This window comes from Rhea americana, unplaced genomic scaffold (genome assembly GCF_003343005.1).
Source record: "Rhea americana isolate MKP2758 unplaced genomic scaffold, rheAme1 scaffold_62, whole genome shotgun sequence".
Lineage (NCBI taxonomy): Eukaryota > Metazoa > Chordata > Aves > Rheiformes > Rheidae > Rhea > Rhea americana.
This window is the reverse complement of record NW_028186779.1, coordinates 2,685,167-2,706,285: the sequence shown is the minus strand read 5'-3', so window position 1 is coordinate 2,706,285 and position 21,119 is coordinate 2,685,167. Positions and strand designations below refer to the sequence as shown.

Sequence of the window (21,119 nt, the reverse complement as noted above, 5' to 3'; positions counted from 1 at the left end):
GAAATGTTCAGTAGTGGCATAGCTCTCTTCGCCTAAGTTTCAGTAGAGACTAAACACTTTACAGATTAATAAATGCAGACTGCCATGGCTTCTCCAGATAGATGGAAAAAATGATGATTCTATATTCTCTGCCAAGAAGCTTCTAAAATTAAAATTTAAAAATACCTTTTTAGAATAGGAAGGTCTCCTATTGTTCCCAAGTTTGGGTAGTTGAACAGAAACATTTTTTAAGAATCCAATGAAAGAGATTTTTACTGAACATTGCAATGATTTCAACCAAACTGAGTATTTCTGAAGTGGAAAGGCATTTCTATATTTTCAACCTGATTTTTATAAGTTTAAAAATTGTCATTGTCCTAAAGCTGATTTCATATATTTAGAGTTCTCCAGATTTGGGGCTTATGAGGAAAACAACTTTTCCTAAATGATTATTGAAAAGCACTACAGAAGATCAGGCTTTAAGCGTTCATTTTACAAATATTCTTCTGTTGTATTTCAAGCTTCATTCTTTGAAACAATCTTCAGCAAACACACCAGAAAATCATTTTAGGCAAAGCAGCAGCAAACACAGACCTTGCTGATAGACTTAGCAGCAGCCTGAACTTTTGCTCCAGGCTCAGACAAAATGRGACTCAAATCCTTTTGGCAATTCAAAAAAACTTGGCCATTTTTCTTTTTAAACCAATCTGCTCACTTGTCAGCTTCCTGGTTTCATATGGGAAAGGGAATGGAAAGACCAAAATATTACTAGGGAGCTTGGTATTTCCAGCCCTGCCAAAACCGCAAAGCTTTGGAAATTCAGCTTGAAAAAACCTCATAGCTGTGGTTGTTCAAATCCATGAGCCTAGTCCCGCTTTACTTCAGTGCTCAAACCTTCCTATTAGCTCTACTGGTCATTCGGGGATATAGGGAATGCAAAATTGAAATGCAGGCTTTGGGCAAGCTCCAAAGAAACATCCCTACTTTTTATTTTAAAGAGCCTTGCTCATTTTCTACAACCCTACCTGAACTTGCGTGCTTGTTACCAAAGCAGATAACAGCCATTGCTSTTCAAACTCTGTTGGAAAGATACTATGCAGTGTAGGTGCATGTGCAGCTAGACTTGTCTTTGTATTATTTTGAGAACTAATAAATAGCAAATTGTAACATATAGTTAAGACAGACTCTGTGTGTTATTTCTAAACCTCTATTTCTTTGACAAATCACTTTGAAAGGAGACTGAAATTTCCAGAGGCATTCCCAGAGCTTTTACCTTTTCAATGTTTTCTCCAATTACTTTGGCATTTTCTGGTATTTATATAAGACAATTTTATAGTATTGAGACCAAAAAAAAAAGTAGCCTTTTGTTGGCATACAGCTAACATTACTGTTTAAAATTTGCCAATAGGGATTTGCTGCCATCTAATTAAATTGAAGCTATTTTTTTATATGTGCTGCTTATATCCCTTGAATATATGAACTCCTTCTTTTTTCCCTTTGCTATTGCATGTGGGTGTTGTAAAACTCCTCCAGTGTTGGAATGGAAAGTTCATTCAGTTAGCCTGCAGTCAAGTGAATAAAAATGTAAAACACGGGTCTAAAACAGAGGGGCAGAACAGCTGAGGTAAATTTATGCTGCTGTGAAATCTACTTTTCAAATTTTACATGCTAACTTAAAAACAAAATGCCCAGTCTTTTTAAAAAATCTTCTAAAAATGCTGTTTATTGAGCTATCAAAGCATACATTAAATGTAGTTTTAAATGACTTTGATTACTGCAGGAAAATACATTGTACTGTGTAAGTTTAGTATAAATCTCTTGAAATTTTAGTTATTTTTCTTAATTATCTCCAACCCCTCTGCCCGAGGTCAGGTTGGAGTGAGCTACTGGCTTTGCTGTCTGTTGAGAGTTATATGAAAGCTAAAACCTAACTGCTTGTCTTTAATGATCCCATGTCACTTTGAGGAACTCATTCCTGACCAACTCCTAATTTGGAATAAAGTACGCATTAACAAATAGAGAGAGAGAGGAAGAAAGGAAAATGTACACGTCAGAAGATGAGCTGATGAAAGAAAAGACAACATAAGTCAGTAAAAAGAGAGATCAATGATACAGGATCAGATTAAATGCAGCCAGTAGAGCTATCCCAATTTATATTGGTATGGGAATGCAATCCAGAAATAAAGATTAAAAATATCAGGGTGGAGTTAAAGCTACTTAAAATAATTAAGAAAGCCTTTTTCCTTTTTTCCCCTCTTTCTTTTCTCTCTTTCTTTCCATCTTTCTTTTATCTCTCTTTCCTTTCTGTTCTCTTTCTTTCCTTCTTTTCTCTCTGTCTTTCCTTTGTTTCTCTCGCTTTGTTTCACTCACTTTCTCCCTATGTTTTTATTTTTCAATATGTAAAAAGACTTGTTATATTCATAGATTGCTAGTAAAACCAAAGAAATCTTAATCTCCCATCTTATTCATCTGTTTTTGTGGGTGAACATATTAACTTGAATTTGTTTTTTGTAGTGCCTATTTGAAACACTCCAGGTTATTCGCACAGCCTAGTATATACTTTAATCCTGATCTAGTAGAGTGTTTAAGATAGAGCTCTTTTCTAAGGCCATGAACAGTACTGTTGTCATCAGTTAATATGGAAATTAGTTCCATAATTAATATATAAATGACATTATATAGTTTTAAAGCTGCTTGCAGGTTTTAGTTCAGCATTTATTTCTGTCTTCCTCACTGTTTCATTTYCCTTACTCTGCAACAAGGTATCGCCCAACTCAAGCTGAATACCCSATCCCACTAATTTCCAGAAATATCATAACACTTGCATCCTCACACTGCTCGCTCAGTTCCTGTGTTACATCCTATTCTCCTTTTCTGTATGTGTCATATCAGTTAGACTGTAAGTTCTTTGAGCTTACACTACCTGCCAGTCTGAGTGCCCTACTACCTGCCACAACGGAAGTATTCTTAATGGGTGGCTATGCAGTGTCATGATAAGCACACGGTCAGCACTCATTAGCCTTCTCCTTTTTAGAGTTGACATGTGCATCCAATATTGTAATAAGCAAGACTGAAGGGTACTCAGTACATCACAGGATTAATCCTTACTTGATTGGTTATGTTACCATAAGACTAAGTGAGAGGGGGAACCATGATCCACTGCTATTTTTAGGTGCCAGACATCCAGGTGATTGAAATGGAAGCCTAATGGTAACTTGTAGTCTTAAATAGCACTGTAAGTTTGACCTTGAACTCTTCTTGCCTTGTGCTCTCTGTTGCAGCCATTTGTTAATCAGTTTAAAATGCCACATTTGCAATGTAATGGTTGGTCCAGGTCTGAAGAGCTGCATCACCTGAAGAAGAAAAGAGTTAGGCATATTCTTATTCAATTATTCCTTTCTCTGAAAATATGCAGATACCAAAATATCCAGCGAACTATTGCAACAGAGCGGACTGAGGATGATGCTGTAGTTAACAACAGAGTGGAAAGAGTTATCACTGGAGGAGGAAGTGACTCTGAGGCAGAGCCTTCCCAGCCAAGTTCAGGTATGGGGAACAAAACCATTCAGTGGCATGTTCATGGTATTCAGTTCTGGGGAACTCCGCAGAAACTGCTTGAAAGAGATGTAACTCTGAAGCTACAGGTACAAGTCAGATATGAAAGGCTTCAGTATTTTTAACAACAGCTAACACAGACAAAGTATTTTTACTTTAGTAAAGGGTTATTTGAAGTGAAAATAGAGAAGGCAGCAAATTTTTTCAGCTCAGCTGTTGCAAAAGCTGCACTATWTTATTTTTACTGCAGTATGATTTTGATCTTAGGGGCCTTGTATTCTAAGGACAGTTTATTCRCCCTGGGATAGCTTTTCCACTGCAACATTTGCCCATGTGGTTGCACCTGCAGTTGCCCTGGCATCGAATATAGAATACTTCTATTTTTAAGGCTGCAGTTCTGTGGTAGCTGTGAGCTGATTGAAGTGTGGGCTACCACTGAAAGAGCACAGCTACCTCTTTGCTCATCACTAACTCATGTGACAACATGCTATATCAGAGCAGAGAGCAGATCTGGCTGAAAACAACCCTTTTATCTTGTGGCTAGTAGAGTTTGCAGCCAGATCAATTCTCTTATCTGGCTCTTTACGTGACTAGACAATGACTAGTAACAGTACAAAAGAGGAGAACATGTACCAAGGAACCGGACAGGATGGCAGAGAGCTGTTCCACTCTTCTTGGTGGTAGTCACACTTAGGTTTTCTTTAGAATTCTGGAATCAGAGCCCAAGTATTCTGTTGGAAGTTAAAAAATACAAACAAGAACAAAAAAAACCCCGCAGCAATCAGACTAGTGCCCACTAGGCAACTTATGGATACCTAGAAATAGGTATCTGCTTTGTTGGAGAACTTATGCCACCAAAATGAATGGCAAATAGCAGTTTGGTGAAATATTCAGTTTTGTCCATTTGTTAGCCTCACTCCTTAGGTGCTTTTAGCTTGAAAATCTGTTTTGACCAAGAATGTTTAATGTTTGATATTCAAACCCTCTTTGCAATCCTTTGTATTGCATCTTATGGGAGCCTTTTACCTGCATTGACTCCTATGGGGAGAACCCAGTCCTCTCTTTTAGCAGCTGAGATGGAAATGAGGTACACATTGTATTATTATTATTTATATGGCAAGTAATATTTTATATCAGTTACATTATTTACTATCATAGCCTATGTAATAGAAAAGTAACTTACTAGAAATTGCTCTAGTAAGTATTTAGGTCAATTTATTATGTAACAATCCCTTTTTTATTTTCACCTCAAAGAGCTAATGAGTATACTATGTCATCTTATGTGATTAGTAAAAGGCCCTTGCTGTGTTTATTGTTCTGTCTTTTAGGAGAAAAAGACGATATCGTATATAATGCCAAGAATTAAAAGATTAAGGGAAGATACAAACCACATTAGAATAAGACAAAGCTGCAGTATGATACATTTGCCTTCCTATTTAAAAAGAAAATTTAAAAGGAAAATATCATAAGGAATACCATTTATGCACACTTATCTACATTCTAAACTAGTATAAATCAGTTTAACTGCAGCCATGGGTGTGGCCAGCTGTCTTAAGTGGATGGAATAATATGATGTGTCTAGAATTAAAAATATCAACTATATATATATATAGTTGATAAGAAGAAATAATGGGAATCTACATTTATTCTCTTGATGATGTCTAAATCCAATTTCTTTGGTCTGCAAATGAGAGTTGGCTTGTTTTAGAAAATACCAGGACTGCATACTCAAGCCATAATTCTACAATGGAAAGCATTTAGTGGAGGTTAAGAAATTCCCACCTCTGCAGGGATCTTGTTCTTAGATACTCAGTTCTGCTCCTGTGCTTCCATGTCAGCTTGTTGACAGAAGGATTCATGAATTGATACAGATTAAAAATAATCCCTTTGCATCTGTTTTTTTTGTTCTTACCACATAAGTCCCCAAAACTATGGACTTACAGTCATGCCATTGTGTGATGCTTTGCATCAAGAACGTGGAATTGAGTAGCTGAGCAGGGGACTTCCTTAACGCAGCCTTGCTACCAAATGCTTTGTGCTGGTGAACCCCTCAGGCTGTTTTGGAAATCAGCTCTTCCCTCTGAAATCAGCCATGGGGAGAACAACACTCAGTATTTGGCTAACAGTACTGAAACAAACCCTCAGCTGGTAAAAACTGTTATGATCACATTGACATACAGTGTCAATGCAAACAGCAGTGGATATGACCCACTGTTTTATAACATGCAGTGTAGAAAAACATCCAGGTCCTGCCCTGCCACTCTCAGCTCTGCAGCACTAACCATCAGGAGAACATCTGCTATTTTGCCAGTAGGCTTGTCTTGGAAACACAAAGGTGCATTGACAGGGTGGTGACATTCTTATACAGTTGCTTCTGTGACCATGCGATAAAAGTTAAATAATAGACTGCATTGTCTGCTACGTTAATAAGATTTGCTTTTTTTTTCACCCCTCCCAGAAATTAGGAGGGAAGGTTCCCTTTCTCCTGTGAATTCTCAAAAAATCACCTTATTGCTGCAGTCTCCAGCTGTAAAGTTCATCACCAATCCTGAGTTCTTCACTGTGCTGCATGCAAACTATGTGAGTAATTATGATTTGCTGTCTCACACTATTGTCTTCCTAGTCCAAAGACTGAGCCTTATGCCTTCCCTGAGAATGAACAGTGAATTTAAATTGCCTGACTCAGGGTTCAGTTGTCCTTTCTGAGCACCAGATGAGGTTGAGCACAGCATAGACAGGCTGCTCCAAAGAAACTTTTGCTGAGATTCTACTTCATACAGGGAATTCTCTGGCATAAAAGAAGCTCTTGCCTAATTAATATTATCCTTCCAGAGTATGCAGGAAACCTTGGTTTGTGCTTAGTTGATTYTGTTTTCTTTTGCTGAATGGCTTGATGGTATTGCCTTTGGAACCATATTCATGAGAAATCTTATTCAGATGCTACCAAATCTTAGGGRAATAGAGAGAGGGCAAATTTCTTATCTGCAGTTTGCAGAAACTCCCAAGAAACAGGTGGGCATAATCTGTCAAGCAGTGAAGGAAATTGAGTTGAGTCAAGATAAGAATCGAATCCTCAAAAATATAGATTTTTTTTTCCAGAAATGCAACAAATCTGCATATCTCCTTGCAAACCTCATATGCACTAGAAGAAGTTAAAAGGTAAGTCAGTCAGAAAATAGCAATAAGGGAAATCTCACAAGGAGATGCAGTTACCAGGTTTCAGTCCTAGCTTTCTGTGTCTTGGAGGTAGTTCAGMTAGGCATACACACATGACTTCTGAATCTTTGGAAAATCCTCCTTTCCTGGATAGAATAACCTTTCTTTTTGAAAGGAAAAGAAATTAAAATTAAAACTAAGAGTTGTCTCAGCGCAAATCTTTCACAAAAGACAGCCATCCTATTCTGGCTCTAATGCTGTGCAGGTTGATGCCAGTTGTCCATCTCCAGTTCTCTGGCAGAGATTATTGCCCCTGAAACCTTGCAGAGGAAGGGATATATTAGCTCATCTGACTTCAGCTGAAGTAGGTTGTGGAGTGCACATAATGTCTTCCACTGACAGGGTGATATATGATTATTTATAGCTAGAAGCAGTATCATTTTCGTTTGGCATAGTTTTTTGAGAAATGAGCAACTGATTCCATAGTGGTACACAAACAGCTCACGAGAGACTGAGTCCCAGCTTCATTTCTCACTAAAATAGAAAAAGCCAAAAGAGGCTTTCAGTTCAAACTTACAAAGTTGTCCTTAACATATGAGCCAGAATAATCTGTTAAAACATCTGTCAAATAGTCATACARATGCCACTTGTACAGAAATAATGGCCCACATTACTTTTGGCTTAACACGGTTGTAATATTTTAACCACAAGCCCCTATTAAAATTTAGAGCTATTAATTATGCCAATGAAGTTTAGAGTGGAAAATATTATCCAGCAGTTAGAACTAAAATGGAAAGGCTCTCATTTTGCAGATATTTTATTCCCATGGAAGGCTAAAACTACATTATATTTTGGTTTACCTAGTGCAGCTAAAAGATACTCAGTCACTGGTCAAACACTAGATCAAAATATAGCTTCTTATGGGGTAGACTAGGACCTCAGCAATTTGTGACCACAGAGCTTTCTTAGGTTATAACTTGGATTGTATCTTCAAGGCAGAGATCGTATCTCTGTGATTTCACAACATTTACCAATACTTACCGTAGTTAGGGACCTTGTGCCACAAAGGGTATTCTCTTTTCAGTACTACCACCAATATAAATCATTATGTAATAAAAATAATACTTGTAAATGTTTTCTTATATTGTAGTGGTTAAATGGATTAAAAATACACAAATTGAGAACTCGAAGTTCTTAGGTCAGATTCTCTGAGTTAACTTCCCTGGAGACACAAATCCTTCAGTGACTCGTTAGTGCCCCAGAAGACAGAGAGTGCATGAAATGCTTTGTATAGTGTAACCAAAGCTCTAGTGATTAATTACATTTTTTGAGCTGGCCAGTAGAACCAATGCACTGATTTTCTCTCCAGTAAAAAGCTCAGAAGATATGCAGATTTTTGTAAAGTTTTTATAACCTGATTGAGGAACATTTCTCCTGAAGTAAAAGGTCCAAAGAGTAGGCTGTGGATTAAAAAAAAAAAACCAAAATGTTATCACATGTATTTTGTGTTGCTGTATCATTGAATACATTGTGGCAACCAGATCAGCACAAACTCACTTAGCTCTGCGTCAGTGCATGTTCCTGCAAGGGTATAGTTAATGTCCATTGGAAGATACAATGAGCTGCCCCAAAGATGGTGTTCATTTGACTCATGAAAATATATCTATCTGACATGCTTTGTGGTGAGTACAGAAAGAAGTATGCAGTTCCAGGGAACTATTTATATCTTCTGAGACAAGAAATTTTAATTGTCTGTATCTGACCTATAACTAGGAAGTGACCCTAAGGTGACAAGCTCAGATGAAGACATCTGTACTGCAGTCCTCTAGAGTTGATGAATCCTATCACGAGCACCTTAATTTGAATTACAGCATATATACATTTTCACAGCTGCCCTTCCAACTGTCTGGAACCATCTAGTCACACAACCAGTGTTTCGCTTGGACTATGAAAGCAATGTGATAAACACAACTACATGTACAGTGAGTGTATGKTGTCTCAGCTGACTGTCTTCTAGCAGTGCAGTAGGAGGCAGTTTGCAAGCATACTGTGCATTGTGTGTGGGATGTTTGTATTTGCAGAATGTATTTCTTTCTTCTAGGTGTTCATATGAAATAGTCATTGAAATTACTGAAATGAAGTGAAGGTTGGTCTTGAATTTAATGGGATTTGTTTCAGTTCTTTAGATATACATCTCATGGAACATCCATATGTGTTCTTTTGACATTGGAACATTGTTTTCCATCTCATAGAGTGCCTATCGAGTCTTCACTAACAGTACCTGCTTGAAGCACATGATTCTGAAGATTCGTAGAGATGCTCGCAATTTTGAGCGCTATCAGCACAACAGAGACCTGGTAAATTTTATCAACATGTTTGCTGATACCCGACTGGAACTTCCTCGGGGCTGGGAGATCAAAACTGACCAACAGGGCAAGGTAAGAGTGTCGGCAATGTTTATCACATTTTGCACGGCACATCAGACTATGTGATCATTCAGGGTTCTTTCTTGACTCCAAATTGGTGATGTTTTGCTTTAAACAATACGAGCAGCAAGCAAGGTTATTTTAAGAGCAGAAAAATACTTTAAGGACAAATGCTTCGTTACATAGTGGTAACTCTCTAGCTTTCTGTGGCCAGGGAAAAAATTTCAGCTAGATTTTTAGATCTGTTGTCACTGCAAAATTTGGCTCAGTGTCTCTACCCCCATGACGCTTTGCTGGGTGACTTCTGGAACTATCACATAGATATCCTTGATAATTTTATGCTCTTCTGCCACGTTTATCTCACGGTCATTACGTATGGTTTTTAGCCTTATAGCATCAAGTATTTCCTGTGAGCTATTCTAGCTTAGTCTGGAAAGTATTCTTTGCAGRTACCCTCCACAGATTTTGCCTGAAGAGGAGACTTCAGGCACCCAGTCGCTGGTGGTTTACAGTTTATAATCCTATACTATTGTCACAGTGTTGACTATCTTCTTACAAAAAACATGTTTCATATGTGTTACAGTCCTTCTTCGTTGACCACAACAGTCGTGCTACCACTTTCATAGATCCCAGAATCCCACTACAGAATGGTCGTCTCCCTAATCACCTGACACATAGGCAACACCTTCAGCGACTTCGGAGCTACAGTGCTGGAGAGGTAACAGTGATAATTGCTACAGCTCTTTGCTATTGTTACAGCTCTTTTTGACAGTAATCTTCTGTAGAAGTACAGATGCTTCATATTTTGARGTGTTTAAATAGATTATCTTCTGAATTTTTATTTTCCAAGGGAAGKGAGGGGTCTTTTCTTTCTAAATGGTTTATCTAAGAGTCTACTGGTAATGAAAGCTTATATTTTGACTCCTTTCAAAATAAAAYAATAAATCAATAAAGCTAAATAACTGAAATGAAATTATGACAAAATAGATTTTTGATTCTGATTTTTTTTAATATCCTGGCCTTGTTTTAGTAAAGGCAAATCGTACATTATTTTTATAGCCTGATACTTTAGCAGCCTCAAACCTTTCTTCATTCCCTGCTGTGATCCTGTTCTCTGAAAATATATGCTCCGTAGCTAGTATAGTAATGCACACTGAGGTTTGCTTCCATAGCCTTCAAATCAGGCTAAACAACCAGTATTTCACAGGGATGATTTTCACCACTGAGCAGCATGGGCAGGATGACAGAAGCATAAATCCAATTGCTGTATTAGGAGGCAAAAGTACCAGCAGACAGACTGTTCTTGCAGAAAATTAATACAGGCGAGAATTTGTAAGAGAGTTAACATTAAAATTTACTGTAGCAGGATCAGTTTGAATACTTCCTACTGCCAAAGGTACTTGGAATCAGGAGCGGGGTAGGGTGTCAAGTCAGTATTTCAAGACCAAAGGCAGACCCAGCATAAGCAGCTTGGATGGGTTTTCCCCATCTTGGGTGAATACAGCAAAATATTTTCAGCAGATAGAAATGAATTAATGAGCCTGTTTCCATCACATCATCTTCCCACTTAGCAGTTTCCTTCTGGCAATATCCTACAGTTTAGTGTTGCTAATTCTGTTACTGATTTAAGTCATGTGAATGTGAAAATCACCCTCATGATGATTCAGATTTGGGCCTCTGTTTGCCCGTGGCTTGCTTATGTATTCACCCAGTCAGGAGCAGAAACACTGCTGAGTGACTCAGCAAACCTAGCATAAAAATATACTTTATTCTGGTAGTAGGGCTGGCAAAGAACAATTTACAGTAAACCCAAAATGTCATTTACAGCAAAGGGAGTGGAAAGAGTTGAATACTTTTGAGAGATAGCTCTGAGGAAATTGCAAACTGTTCGTAAAATCTAACACAGATTGGCACAATTTGCCTAAGCCCCAGTGCAAGGAGTGAAATGCGGCCTTCTGTCTGGTCAGCCGTCACTGCTGGCACCTTTCCCTCGCTGCTCATGGGGCCCAGACTCAGGCTGTATCCCATGCTGGAACTGGCTTCTGCAGCCCTGTCATAGGCACTAGCTTCCCTTCTGGGAGCATCTGCTGCTCCACCGGAAGGGCTCCYGTTGATTTCCACAGACTTTGGATCAGTGCTTAAAAGCCCACCATTCACAAGGAAAAGACTCAACCCATTGCAACATTTATCAAGAGCCATGTGTTCCATGCCCTTTCTTTCAAGCATATTTGGATGTTCTTTTGTCCTATAAATCATGTCTGTATGAACACACTCAAGGCTTTGTCCTGGCCATGTGTCAGCTGTCTACGGTCCAGCTGGTTTCTTTGCAGAGCAGGTGGTGTTGCCTCTGGAATCTGTCACCAGGACTGAATCTATCAGCAGGGCTGTATGAAGGACCAARAAAAAAAAACAACACCAGTCTTAAGCATTACGTACAGGTGCCAAATGAGCATGAAGGGGAATGAAACAGTGCATCTTTAATGGTGATTTCCTTGTGGGTGCCAGAGAGAACACAGAAAGGAACCAGGATGCTGAGAAGCAGAACACCACCACACATGCCTTGTACACACAGCTGACCTCCTGCTAAAGTGCCAGACGACTCACCAGAGCATTGCGTGGACTTCCCAAGGGCTTTGTGAGGCTGCACGATCGACTGAGGAAATAACAGATAAAAATCATAGGCAGATGAGCCCAAAGTCAAAAAAAGAAATACCCCAGCTTCACATACTCATGGATGACTCTGAGCTGAGTTACATGCAAGAGTTGTTATGGTTCTAGGAAACTGATTGCTGTACTCATCTGTGGATAAAAAAAGTAAAAATGATGTCTGGAATCCTTAGAAAATGAATAGAAAGGGCTAATTAATCTAGGAGAGGACAGGTATTACAAGGAGTAAGTGTTGCAAGTGAAAGCCAAGCCAATTCAACTGAAAAGAAGGCAGGTTGAAATTCAATGAGAACCATTACCCATAGGAACTAATAATTTACCTGTGTATTGGATCTCCATTTCTTCATACTTTCAGATCAAGAAACTGTGCTTTTCTGGAAGATACAATTTGAGCAAAAGCAGGTTCCATTTTAGTCACCTACAAGCTCCTGAGTTCCCCTATTAGAGGGTAGAGGGGTGGATGGGTTGTGGTGATCAACTGAGGAATGGTGATCTCCTGCTCTCCCTTCTGTGTTATCCATGAATCTACTAAATCCTTTTGGCTCAGCAGAATGTAGCCTCGATTCCTGCCTAATATAAACTGCAGTGTTGAATAGAATACCCCTGCACCACTAATAAAGAATTCAGTTTTCATATTTGAAATATACTTTTAAGTCTCCTTCATGGAAATGGATCATATAAATATGCRTTCTTGAATAAAGTCATTTTCTTCATGACATTTAAAATTCATTCTCAGTAGAGAATGAAGGTAACAGTCACACAGCTTTTATAGAAGGCTGTCTGTTGCTTCAAAGGACTTTTATTCAAAGCTTACCCCAACAATTAACAGGTCAAGCAGAGATTCAGAATGGCCTCTCCCTCCTTAATCTATGTATTGTGGACTGCATTTAAAAAAATGATTTGTGCATATAATAGTATTTCACTTCCTTCTTTTGAGAAAGAAAATACTCRTTTCATAAATGATTCTATAATATTTGTACTTTTCTCTATGTTGAAGTATTTGCCTAAATGAAGGACCTCTGTTAAAGTTTTTGACTTCCATCTRTGTAGATTCTTGATGTTAAATGGTGCTACATAAAAATTTGACAAAAACGCTACAGATGCTTCAGTAGACACTTTCTTTTTCTTCATGTAAAGGCATCAGTCTTACAGATAAAAAGTTGTTGATGCTACTCTTAGTTGCCTAATTTTTGAGAGAAAGCTAAGCTAGCTGTACTGGCATCAGTACCTAACGAACAAAGGACAGTATGTGCTTCAATACTCTCTGCCACTGCTGTAAACAAAGCAGGTGAGGAGCATTTTCCATTCCCTCTAGGAAAAATTCTTTCTGCAGTGGAAGTCACTGTGTGTGATGACTGTGTATAGATTTTAAAGACAAAAAGCAGGAAGAAATAGCTATCCAAAATGGAGAGGCAGGAGACGCTGAAGAACACGAAATGCAGAGCTGCAGGAATGTAGCAGTATACAATCTCCTTACTGACCAAAACCACAAGCAAGTAGCAGGACTCAAACAGGCGGGAACATTTCAAATCCAGTGATGATATAAAACACAGTAAAAGGTATTGTGTCATTGAAAGGCTGTTGATTTGTACTCTCCACACTGGCTGCAACATCCCAGGATCAATGTTGTTAAACCCTGTCTATAAATCTGTCAGATTGCCCTCTGCTAGATGAGTTAGGTCGCTAAATCATTAGCAAGGTCACTTTCCTTTTTTTTTTTTTTTTTTTAATTAGAAAACAATGCACTAATCTAAATTAAATGATTAAATTAGAATGTCAATGCAGACAAGGCAGTTGTAATTAAGCAGTGAATTGGAGCAATCAGTTGTACTGTATTAGCTAAAAGATTGGAAAGAGGCATATTAGCAAAGTAGAAGTTAATTAGACAGCTAGGAATTTTCTTGTGTTGCCAGAGAAGAATTGTTTAGAGGTATAAATGTGCAAAGATCACAATCCAAACATAGTGTCAGTGATGCCTATTGATGGTGTTGAAGAAAAGTACACCACCACACAGACTGTGGGATTTGTTCTGCGAAGCTGCAGATAGAACTGTATGCTTATGTTCTAGCTGACTTTAACTTTTAATCCAGGGGAGGGAAGAAGGGAAGGGGAGTGTGAAGGCTTTCTCTCCCTTTATGAGCTGTATCCACATTTACTTTCAGATTTTATGCTTCATACGAGTATGTTCAGGCATATAACCTTGCATCACTGGAAAACCAAAACCAAAAAAAAAAAAAAAAAAAAACAGATGGCGTGAGCAAGGTGGGGATTCAGCTCCAAGCTGGACTGAAGGACTGTGGTTTCCACATGACAAGGAAACTTGTCACAGTTAGCCAGTTAGTTAGCCAGTGCTCATTTTTGTGGGAGAGAGGAGTTTAACCCCTCTGTTGCTCCTCGCTTTCCCCCTTCCTACCTTCTGGGCAGTAAGTCTTCGGTAGCAACAAGGGCCTGTGGTTCTTCTTTGTCCGTTAAGCATGAGGCAGAGTCTGTCCTCAAGAACAGGTTTGCCCATCATCCACAACCATGTTAGCATGCAAGCCCATTCTGCAGGGGCTGGGGAAAGACATTCTCTCCTGATCTCCAGAGGTCAGTGGAAGTGGAAAAGCTGAGCCCACACTGTGCCTTAGTGCAGCGTCAAACATACCTACTAACACAACTGATTAGATGCAGGCAGGCCAGMGCATGGTCTTCAGCTGCCCACAGACAGTCTGGAAGAAAAAAGCTGTTCCCAGAAGGGCTTCACGTCCACTGAGGCAGCTGCTTATAGCGTYCTTCTTGCATCTAAGTTTTATTCTTCTTCCGTTGCACGAAATGGATGCTGTAAAGGCCACATGGTGCCCATTGCTGTGGATGTGGAGGTCACAGGATTGGAGCTGCCTAAGCCTGTTCCTGAGCTACAGTTCACAGTGTCAGTAGGCCCATGGCAATGTGTCAAGGAGACAAAAGGAGAAGGGAGAAGATTTAGCACAGCACAGAAAGGACTTGTGTCCTACAAAGGTTTTGGGACAAGACTTAGAGAGGAAGCCAGTGAGAGCAGAAAGGGTAAACCTCAAATCTGTTGCTTAACAAGGTTAGACAAAGAGTATTTGAGAGGGAGGACAGCTAATTTCACAGCCAAAGTTTTCACTGCACCTGTGCAGCTTTAGACCAAAATGCAGGTGTTGTTAAAACTGCACCAATCCCTATGGCATTAGTTGCTGTTGCAGTTAGTACATTGTATATGACCTCCTTGAAAGTTCAGTCATAAACTGCTTGTTTTTAAAGGCAAGAAGGCTTGAGCCAAGATTAGCACATCAGTCTATTAAATATTGCAGGCTTGACTTTTGTTCTCCCTGACWCTGGCATAAGCCTCTTACAGTCAGCAGATACATACCAACATAAAATGGATGCAAGTGGAATCATAATTGCATGATGGAGCAAAAAGTTCACCATACACTTTCCCAGCAGTTTTGTGTTTTCAGTTACAGTGTATTTAATTAGAATCATTAGAATTTTTCCTTGTTTAACCTGTGTATTGACTAGTATCAACTGCATTGTCTGGTATCTTGTTACATATAAACATTTTATACTTTACATGTTCCAAGRCAACATGCCAGTCACATTTAGCTTCTTGGTTTTCATTTCTGTCCAGTTGGAAGACCTGGCATTTGGCTGTAGCACTAAAAGTGGATTGGCACTATTTGCTTGGACACAAAGCTGAGCATTTAAAATATTGGAGTATGGGCAATTTCTTCCTGAAGTGGTTGCCAACTACTACAATTTGTTCAGTGAGAAAGAAGCAGAGATCAGCCCAGTAGAATGGCAATTGGAGTCCATATGCATCTTATCCTGATACAGAGTTTACTTGCACTGATTTTATATCAGCACACCTCTGTTGGCTTCACTATGGCCATATCCTTAAGGAACATATGTATGAAAGAGGCAAGTTCCCCTAAGCTTGCAGAAGCAAGTGATGATTTACTGAAGATAGGTTGCCAGACCTCATTATATGTCTCTTGTTAACCTCCTGTTTGAGCATTTTCCCACTGTTTAATATATCTCCCTTCCTGGCATGATTCCCTTAACTAGATAGAGTGTGTAGGACAATGGTGTTCTTTAAATTAAGTACTTAAGTTAAGCAGTAATTGTAAATTTATTTTTTATTTCTTACTGTTCTTTCTATGCACTTCAACTTCTATTTCTAATAATGCAAGTTAGGCAACCCCCCCCCCAATACACACACACTTTGGGAGAAGATAGTCCTTTTTTTGCTGTCATCTACATAGGTATGTCTTTCTCATGTTATTTGAATATTAAATTTCTCTTCAGCAATGCTGAGTGAATATCTTGCAATTCTTTGGGGGTTTTTTGTATGTTATAGAAATTTTATTTCATTGAACTAAAGAACTCCATCGCCATAAGCCCTATATTAACCTGCATTTACTTCTAGATTCTGTTGTCTTCACAGCAGTATAGAAGAGTTGTAATAGCTAGGGACAACTGTGTCCCTTCATTTGGAAGCCCAGCRTTACTTGTCTTTTTTAAGCTGGCTGAAGCGTAAAGTCATAATTTCTGTGCAAGCTTTCTGTCCTTCAGACAGTCAGCATCATGAACCTTTCTGAAAGTCACAGAAGTGAAGATCAGAAGCTTTTTTTTTACTGACTAATGCACTGCTGACAGTCCAGTTTTCTCATTTTCCTCCTTTCGTCCATTGTTGTAGGCCTCCGAAGTCTCACGGAACAGAGGAGTTACTCTCCTGGCCAGACCAGGCAATAGTCTTGTAACAGCTATTCGAAACCAGCACCATCATGAGACATTACCTCTGGGTAAGCCAGCTTTATGTTTTCATTTTTAAGCATTGCTCACAAAGATACTTTCTAAGACTACTCATCAACCACATCCACTGCTTCATTATGCCCTGTGCCTCGCTAGATATGCCGTCAGCGTGCCCCAGCACTGTCATTGTGAACTCTACAAGGACTCCTCGCTGGTAAAGAAAAGCCTCTGTGTTTTGTTTTCTTTTTTCCCTTTCCAGCTTACAATGACAAGATTGTTGCGTTTCTACGCCAACCCAACATTTTTGAGATGCTGCAGGAGCGTCAGCCCAGCTTGGCCAGAAATCATGCACTCAGGTAGTCTTTCTTGCAGACTGCTGAAACTAGCTTCTGAGAGTTTCTTATGTAGTGGGAAAAACAAATTCTAGTTGCTGTAATAAAAAGGATGAATTCAGACTCCAGATAAAACTTTCACCATTAAAGAGTAGGCATGGACTACCAGAACCTATGCAGTTGTTGTACTTATTTTCTACAACTGCCCAAGAAATAAAAAGAATGAAAGTAACTGTGGGCAAATAATGACAAATCTATTATCCACTCTAAATATTACTGAATAGCAGAAACTTGTGTGGATAACCAGGCTTCATCTATAATTATCACATTGCTTTTCAGAAGACAGGGGTAAAATTGTGACTCAGTGGAAGTGAACAGCAAAGCTTCCAGTTACTTCAGTAGAGCCAGGATTTTACCTCATGGTTGGATTTATATATCCATGCCATAAACGTAGTCACTCTAGATTTTGTGAAGAAATAGGAATATTATGAAGTAGGTTTTGCTACTCTTCACTTTTCTTCACTGATGACTTAATAACAGTCCTTTCCAAAGTAATCAAATTGTATCTTCACCTCTCTTATGTTTTTTAACCTAGTAGGTTTAAAAAAAAAAAAAAAAAAAAAAAAAGGAACTAAAAAGCCAGTACAATTTTGGATGCATTGTAATCCCAAAGCTTAAATTAATTGTTTGGGCCTGGAAACTGAACTGATGTTAGTCAGTCCCAGTTAGCAGTGCCAGCAAGACTGACCCAAGCATTTATTATGTGCAACAAATAGTAAAGCTGTAGGTTGCTGGGGGCAGGGGGAGCTAAAGGAGGGAAGGAGAAGAACCTTCAAGTTTCTCCACTGCATTTTCTGCTGATAGCCCTCTTGGCTTGTCATTTACCCATGAGGGCCAGACAAAGAGTTCTTTGGATATAGGGATTAGACTTGCTTCCTGGGGGAATGAATACACGCAAATAAAATTAGGGAGCGAGAATAAAAAATGCTTCCAGTAGTCAAGATTTCTGTAACTGAGAATTTTTTATCTCACCGTAAAATTATTCCAGACTATTATTTTTTAACAGCTGTAATCTGAATTCTCATTCCTCAGAGAACAGATGATGCTTTTATCTCCTTTGGAGCAGAGAACAAAATTGACTAGTGATAGGGACTAGACAGCTTAGCCAGTGTGTAATGAGATTTGTAACAGGATATTGAGCCCTTCACCTCCAGGTCATTGCTTTGATTATAGCTGCGGTCAGGAATGATCCAAAGCTACCATCTGATGCCTGTGCAGTAGCCTTTGTGCAATGGGCCTGTTGGTCTTATGCAAACTCTTAGGAGAAAAATGATCATCTTTTACAGGGCTTGATTCTTCAAAGCATTGTAGCCCCACCCAGGAAGGTCCTAAAATGTATGCTTGACTTGAGGTAGAAAACTTTGACTTGATATTAGAATAAGTATTCTTGGATCATCTRATGTTTGAAAAGCACAGTGATAGAGTGGGGTTTAGCTCTGTATCTTGCAGGGACCTACCCTTCTGGTAGAATCCTATCCTACACTTCCCACTCTTATTGGCATTTGTTATATGACAAAGTATATAATTTTATACATATGCTATATAACCTCTCTGTGACCTATTGTTATCAAGTATTTGTTAGAGTTGTCATTTGCTAACTAGGACTGACAAGATAAAGGAAGGGGTATTATGGGAAACTGTTACAGCAAACTGGTGTGTGAGTTGTAGCCTTACCAAAGGAAAAGTCAGTGGCATAAGCTACAGTGCTACACATGAGCTCAGGGGACTAGGAATCATTCTGTTTTCTAAAGTATGATATAAAATCTCATGCTTTAGGGTCAGGAAATAGAGTGATATAAATAAAATCTTTCTTACAAGTTTGTTTAATGAGATTAGAAAATGAATCAGGACACTTAGGATGTTTGCCATTTTTGTAAGGAGAGAAATAAGAACTGACAAAATACTAAGGAGTAATAACTTTATCCGTAGTTCATGCTTTGATAATGGCATGTTTTCTTCTTTTTTTCCCCCCTTTGCTTCTCTTGTCAATACTATAATTTATGTTTCAGGGAGAAGATCCATTACATTCGGACAGAGGGTACACATGGGCTTGAAAAGTTGTCCTGTGATGCAGATTTAGTAATTCTCTTGAGGTAATCAATTTGACCAAAAGCATAATATTGTTACTTATGCTGCCAAAGATTCTGGCTGGTTTTTCAACATAATTGAAAAGATTTTGTTAAATCTTCCGGGTCATTTATCCTTAGAATAGGATTTCATTGTTACTGATAGCCACGCAAAATAATTCCACTGGAGTACATCAGTCAAATCCTACTTTCTGGCAGCCATCCTCCAGTGATGCAGTGAACTCCATCACCAGTTAGCAACTCGATTATATGGCTGTTATGATCAAATAGCAGATGAAGAAATGTTCAATCAAAGAGTTTCCTTTTAACGGAAACATTCTTGTTTCCTATATTCAAAAAAAGAGGAAAACATCTTGCCTTTCTCTGTACAAGAAAAGAATGTAACTGTTTGTGAAACTGCTAGTTCTACCACTACAGTGTTGCCTGCACAAGCATTAAATGTTTAATAAAATTCACTTTATTCTTCTTTGTTGCTTGTGACCATGCTTGATTTAGGAAATTTGTGGGTTTTATTAATCCATGAAGTCAGACATCTATGCAAACTTCTTACTACAGCAGGCTTGCACCGAACTGCATATTTATATTCCTTCATCTGATGAACGTGAACCAAACCCCTTTCTATCATTTTTCCATACAGCCTTTTTGAAGAGGATATTATGTCCTATATACCACTGCAGGCTGCCTTCCATCCTGGTTACAGTTTCTCTCCTCGCTGTTCACCCTGCTCATCACCTCAAAATTCTCCAGGTAAGGAGAGGGGAACATAATACAAAACCTTGCATTTGTGGTATTTCTCTACCTAACAATTACAAGGAGACAAGTTGAGAACCAGTGTAAATTCTCACTCTGTTGATTTCAGTGTCCTCTTTGAGTCTGATCCAAACTGCTTTGTGCTGAATCTGTTGCTGTTGCTGTTATATTTTTGTTGAAATGTTTGGAAAACAGAGATTAGGAATTATCCATATAGAAGAAAATATTGTTCTGCTTTTCAAATAGTCGGGAAAGATTAGTACAAGAAGAGAATAATGATCTCCAAATGTAACTCACTGACGTGGAAATACATTCATGGATACTGACATGAGGTGACAGGAGCAAAGAGCAACTTCCAAATTACAGGTGTATCACAATACTTCAGTAAAGTTAACTCCTATGAAATACTCCTATGAAGTTAACTCTCCTCTGCACTGTGTTCTAAAGACTTTACTTCTTCCCAAGATTCATCCTTTAAGACCTGAGGGGATCATCTTGAACATTTGTCTGACCTCCTGTGTTGAGTGCATTAACCTAGGTTTGACAGGACACACATTTTCCAGAAAATATGCTGTCTGAAAATGTTATTTCCAGCTGTGATGTGTCTTTGTAGTTATTGTTTATGCTATAGAAATTTGAGGAGCAAATGCCTCCATTTTGCCAAGCTACGCAACCCTTACCGCAGCCTCACTGCATGACTGTGTCCAGTGGCCATTTTGAGAGAATGGATAGAAATATGATCTTAAGAAATCCAGTTTCGGCTGAGGCTTTTAAAAGCCCATTTAAATTACCTGGTTTCAAACAAAGTTTATGGGCAAGAGATGTCCAGGTCTCAGAGGTGGCTTAGGAAATTTTGTTGTTGGTTGGTTGGGTTTTGATATGTAGAATTCAAACACTGAACCCTTGTCTATAGGACAACGATATTTTGTGAGACTGTCCTATTGTCATTACTGAGTTGTAGTAGTAACACCATTGTAAATACCCTCATCTCCTATACATCAGGATAGGTCAGAAACAAGTCTCCTGCAAGACAAAACCAGAAGTATTTGGCCAGTACATTAGTCAGGAGTATGTTAAAAGAACTGTGGGAGCTTTTACCTCTTGTGAAAAGATGAGAAGGGCAAATACTAATTTCAGATGACATACTGCCTACTTCTTTATTTCTGCTGCTGGTTACATAGCCCACGAGAACCATTCTCTTATGTCATGGGGAAAAATGTCTAACAGAAGAAAAGAAGTATCCCAAGGGATTCTCTTTGCACAGCATGTAAATATGCCTTTCTGTTTTACCAGCAGAGACAATTAGTAATGTCTTCCCTCCTGGCGATCAATACTGTGCTTCCACTAAATGT

At 38.7% G+C, this 21,119-nt stretch overlaps 1 protein-coding gene across 1 annotated transcript in view; it reads left to right on the top strand.

Moving 5' to 3' along the window:
- HECW1 (HECT, C2 and WW domain containing E3 ubiquitin protein ligase 1) overlaps positions 1 to 21,119 on the top strand; it is a 265,441-nt gene that overhangs the window by 203,528 nt on the left and 40,794 nt on the right. Inside the window, exons 12-19 of the mRNA XM_085320214.1 lie at positions 3,395 to 3,525; positions 5,993 to 6,114; positions 8,943 to 9,128; positions 9,700 to 9,834; positions 16,483 to 16,588; positions 16,798 to 16,894; positions 18,940 to 19,023; positions 19,655 to 19,764. Of these exons, the coding sequence (XP_085176340.1) occupies positions 3,395 to 3,525; positions 5,993 to 6,114; positions 8,943 to 9,128; positions 9,700 to 9,834; positions 16,483 to 16,588; positions 16,798 to 16,894; positions 18,940 to 19,023; positions 19,655 to 19,764 (971 nt within the window). The remainder of the gene's footprint in view (positions 1 to 3,394; positions 3,526 to 5,992; positions 6,115 to 8,942; positions 9,129 to 9,699; positions 9,835 to 16,482; positions 16,589 to 16,797; positions 16,895 to 18,939; positions 19,024 to 19,654; positions 19,765 to 21,119) is intronic.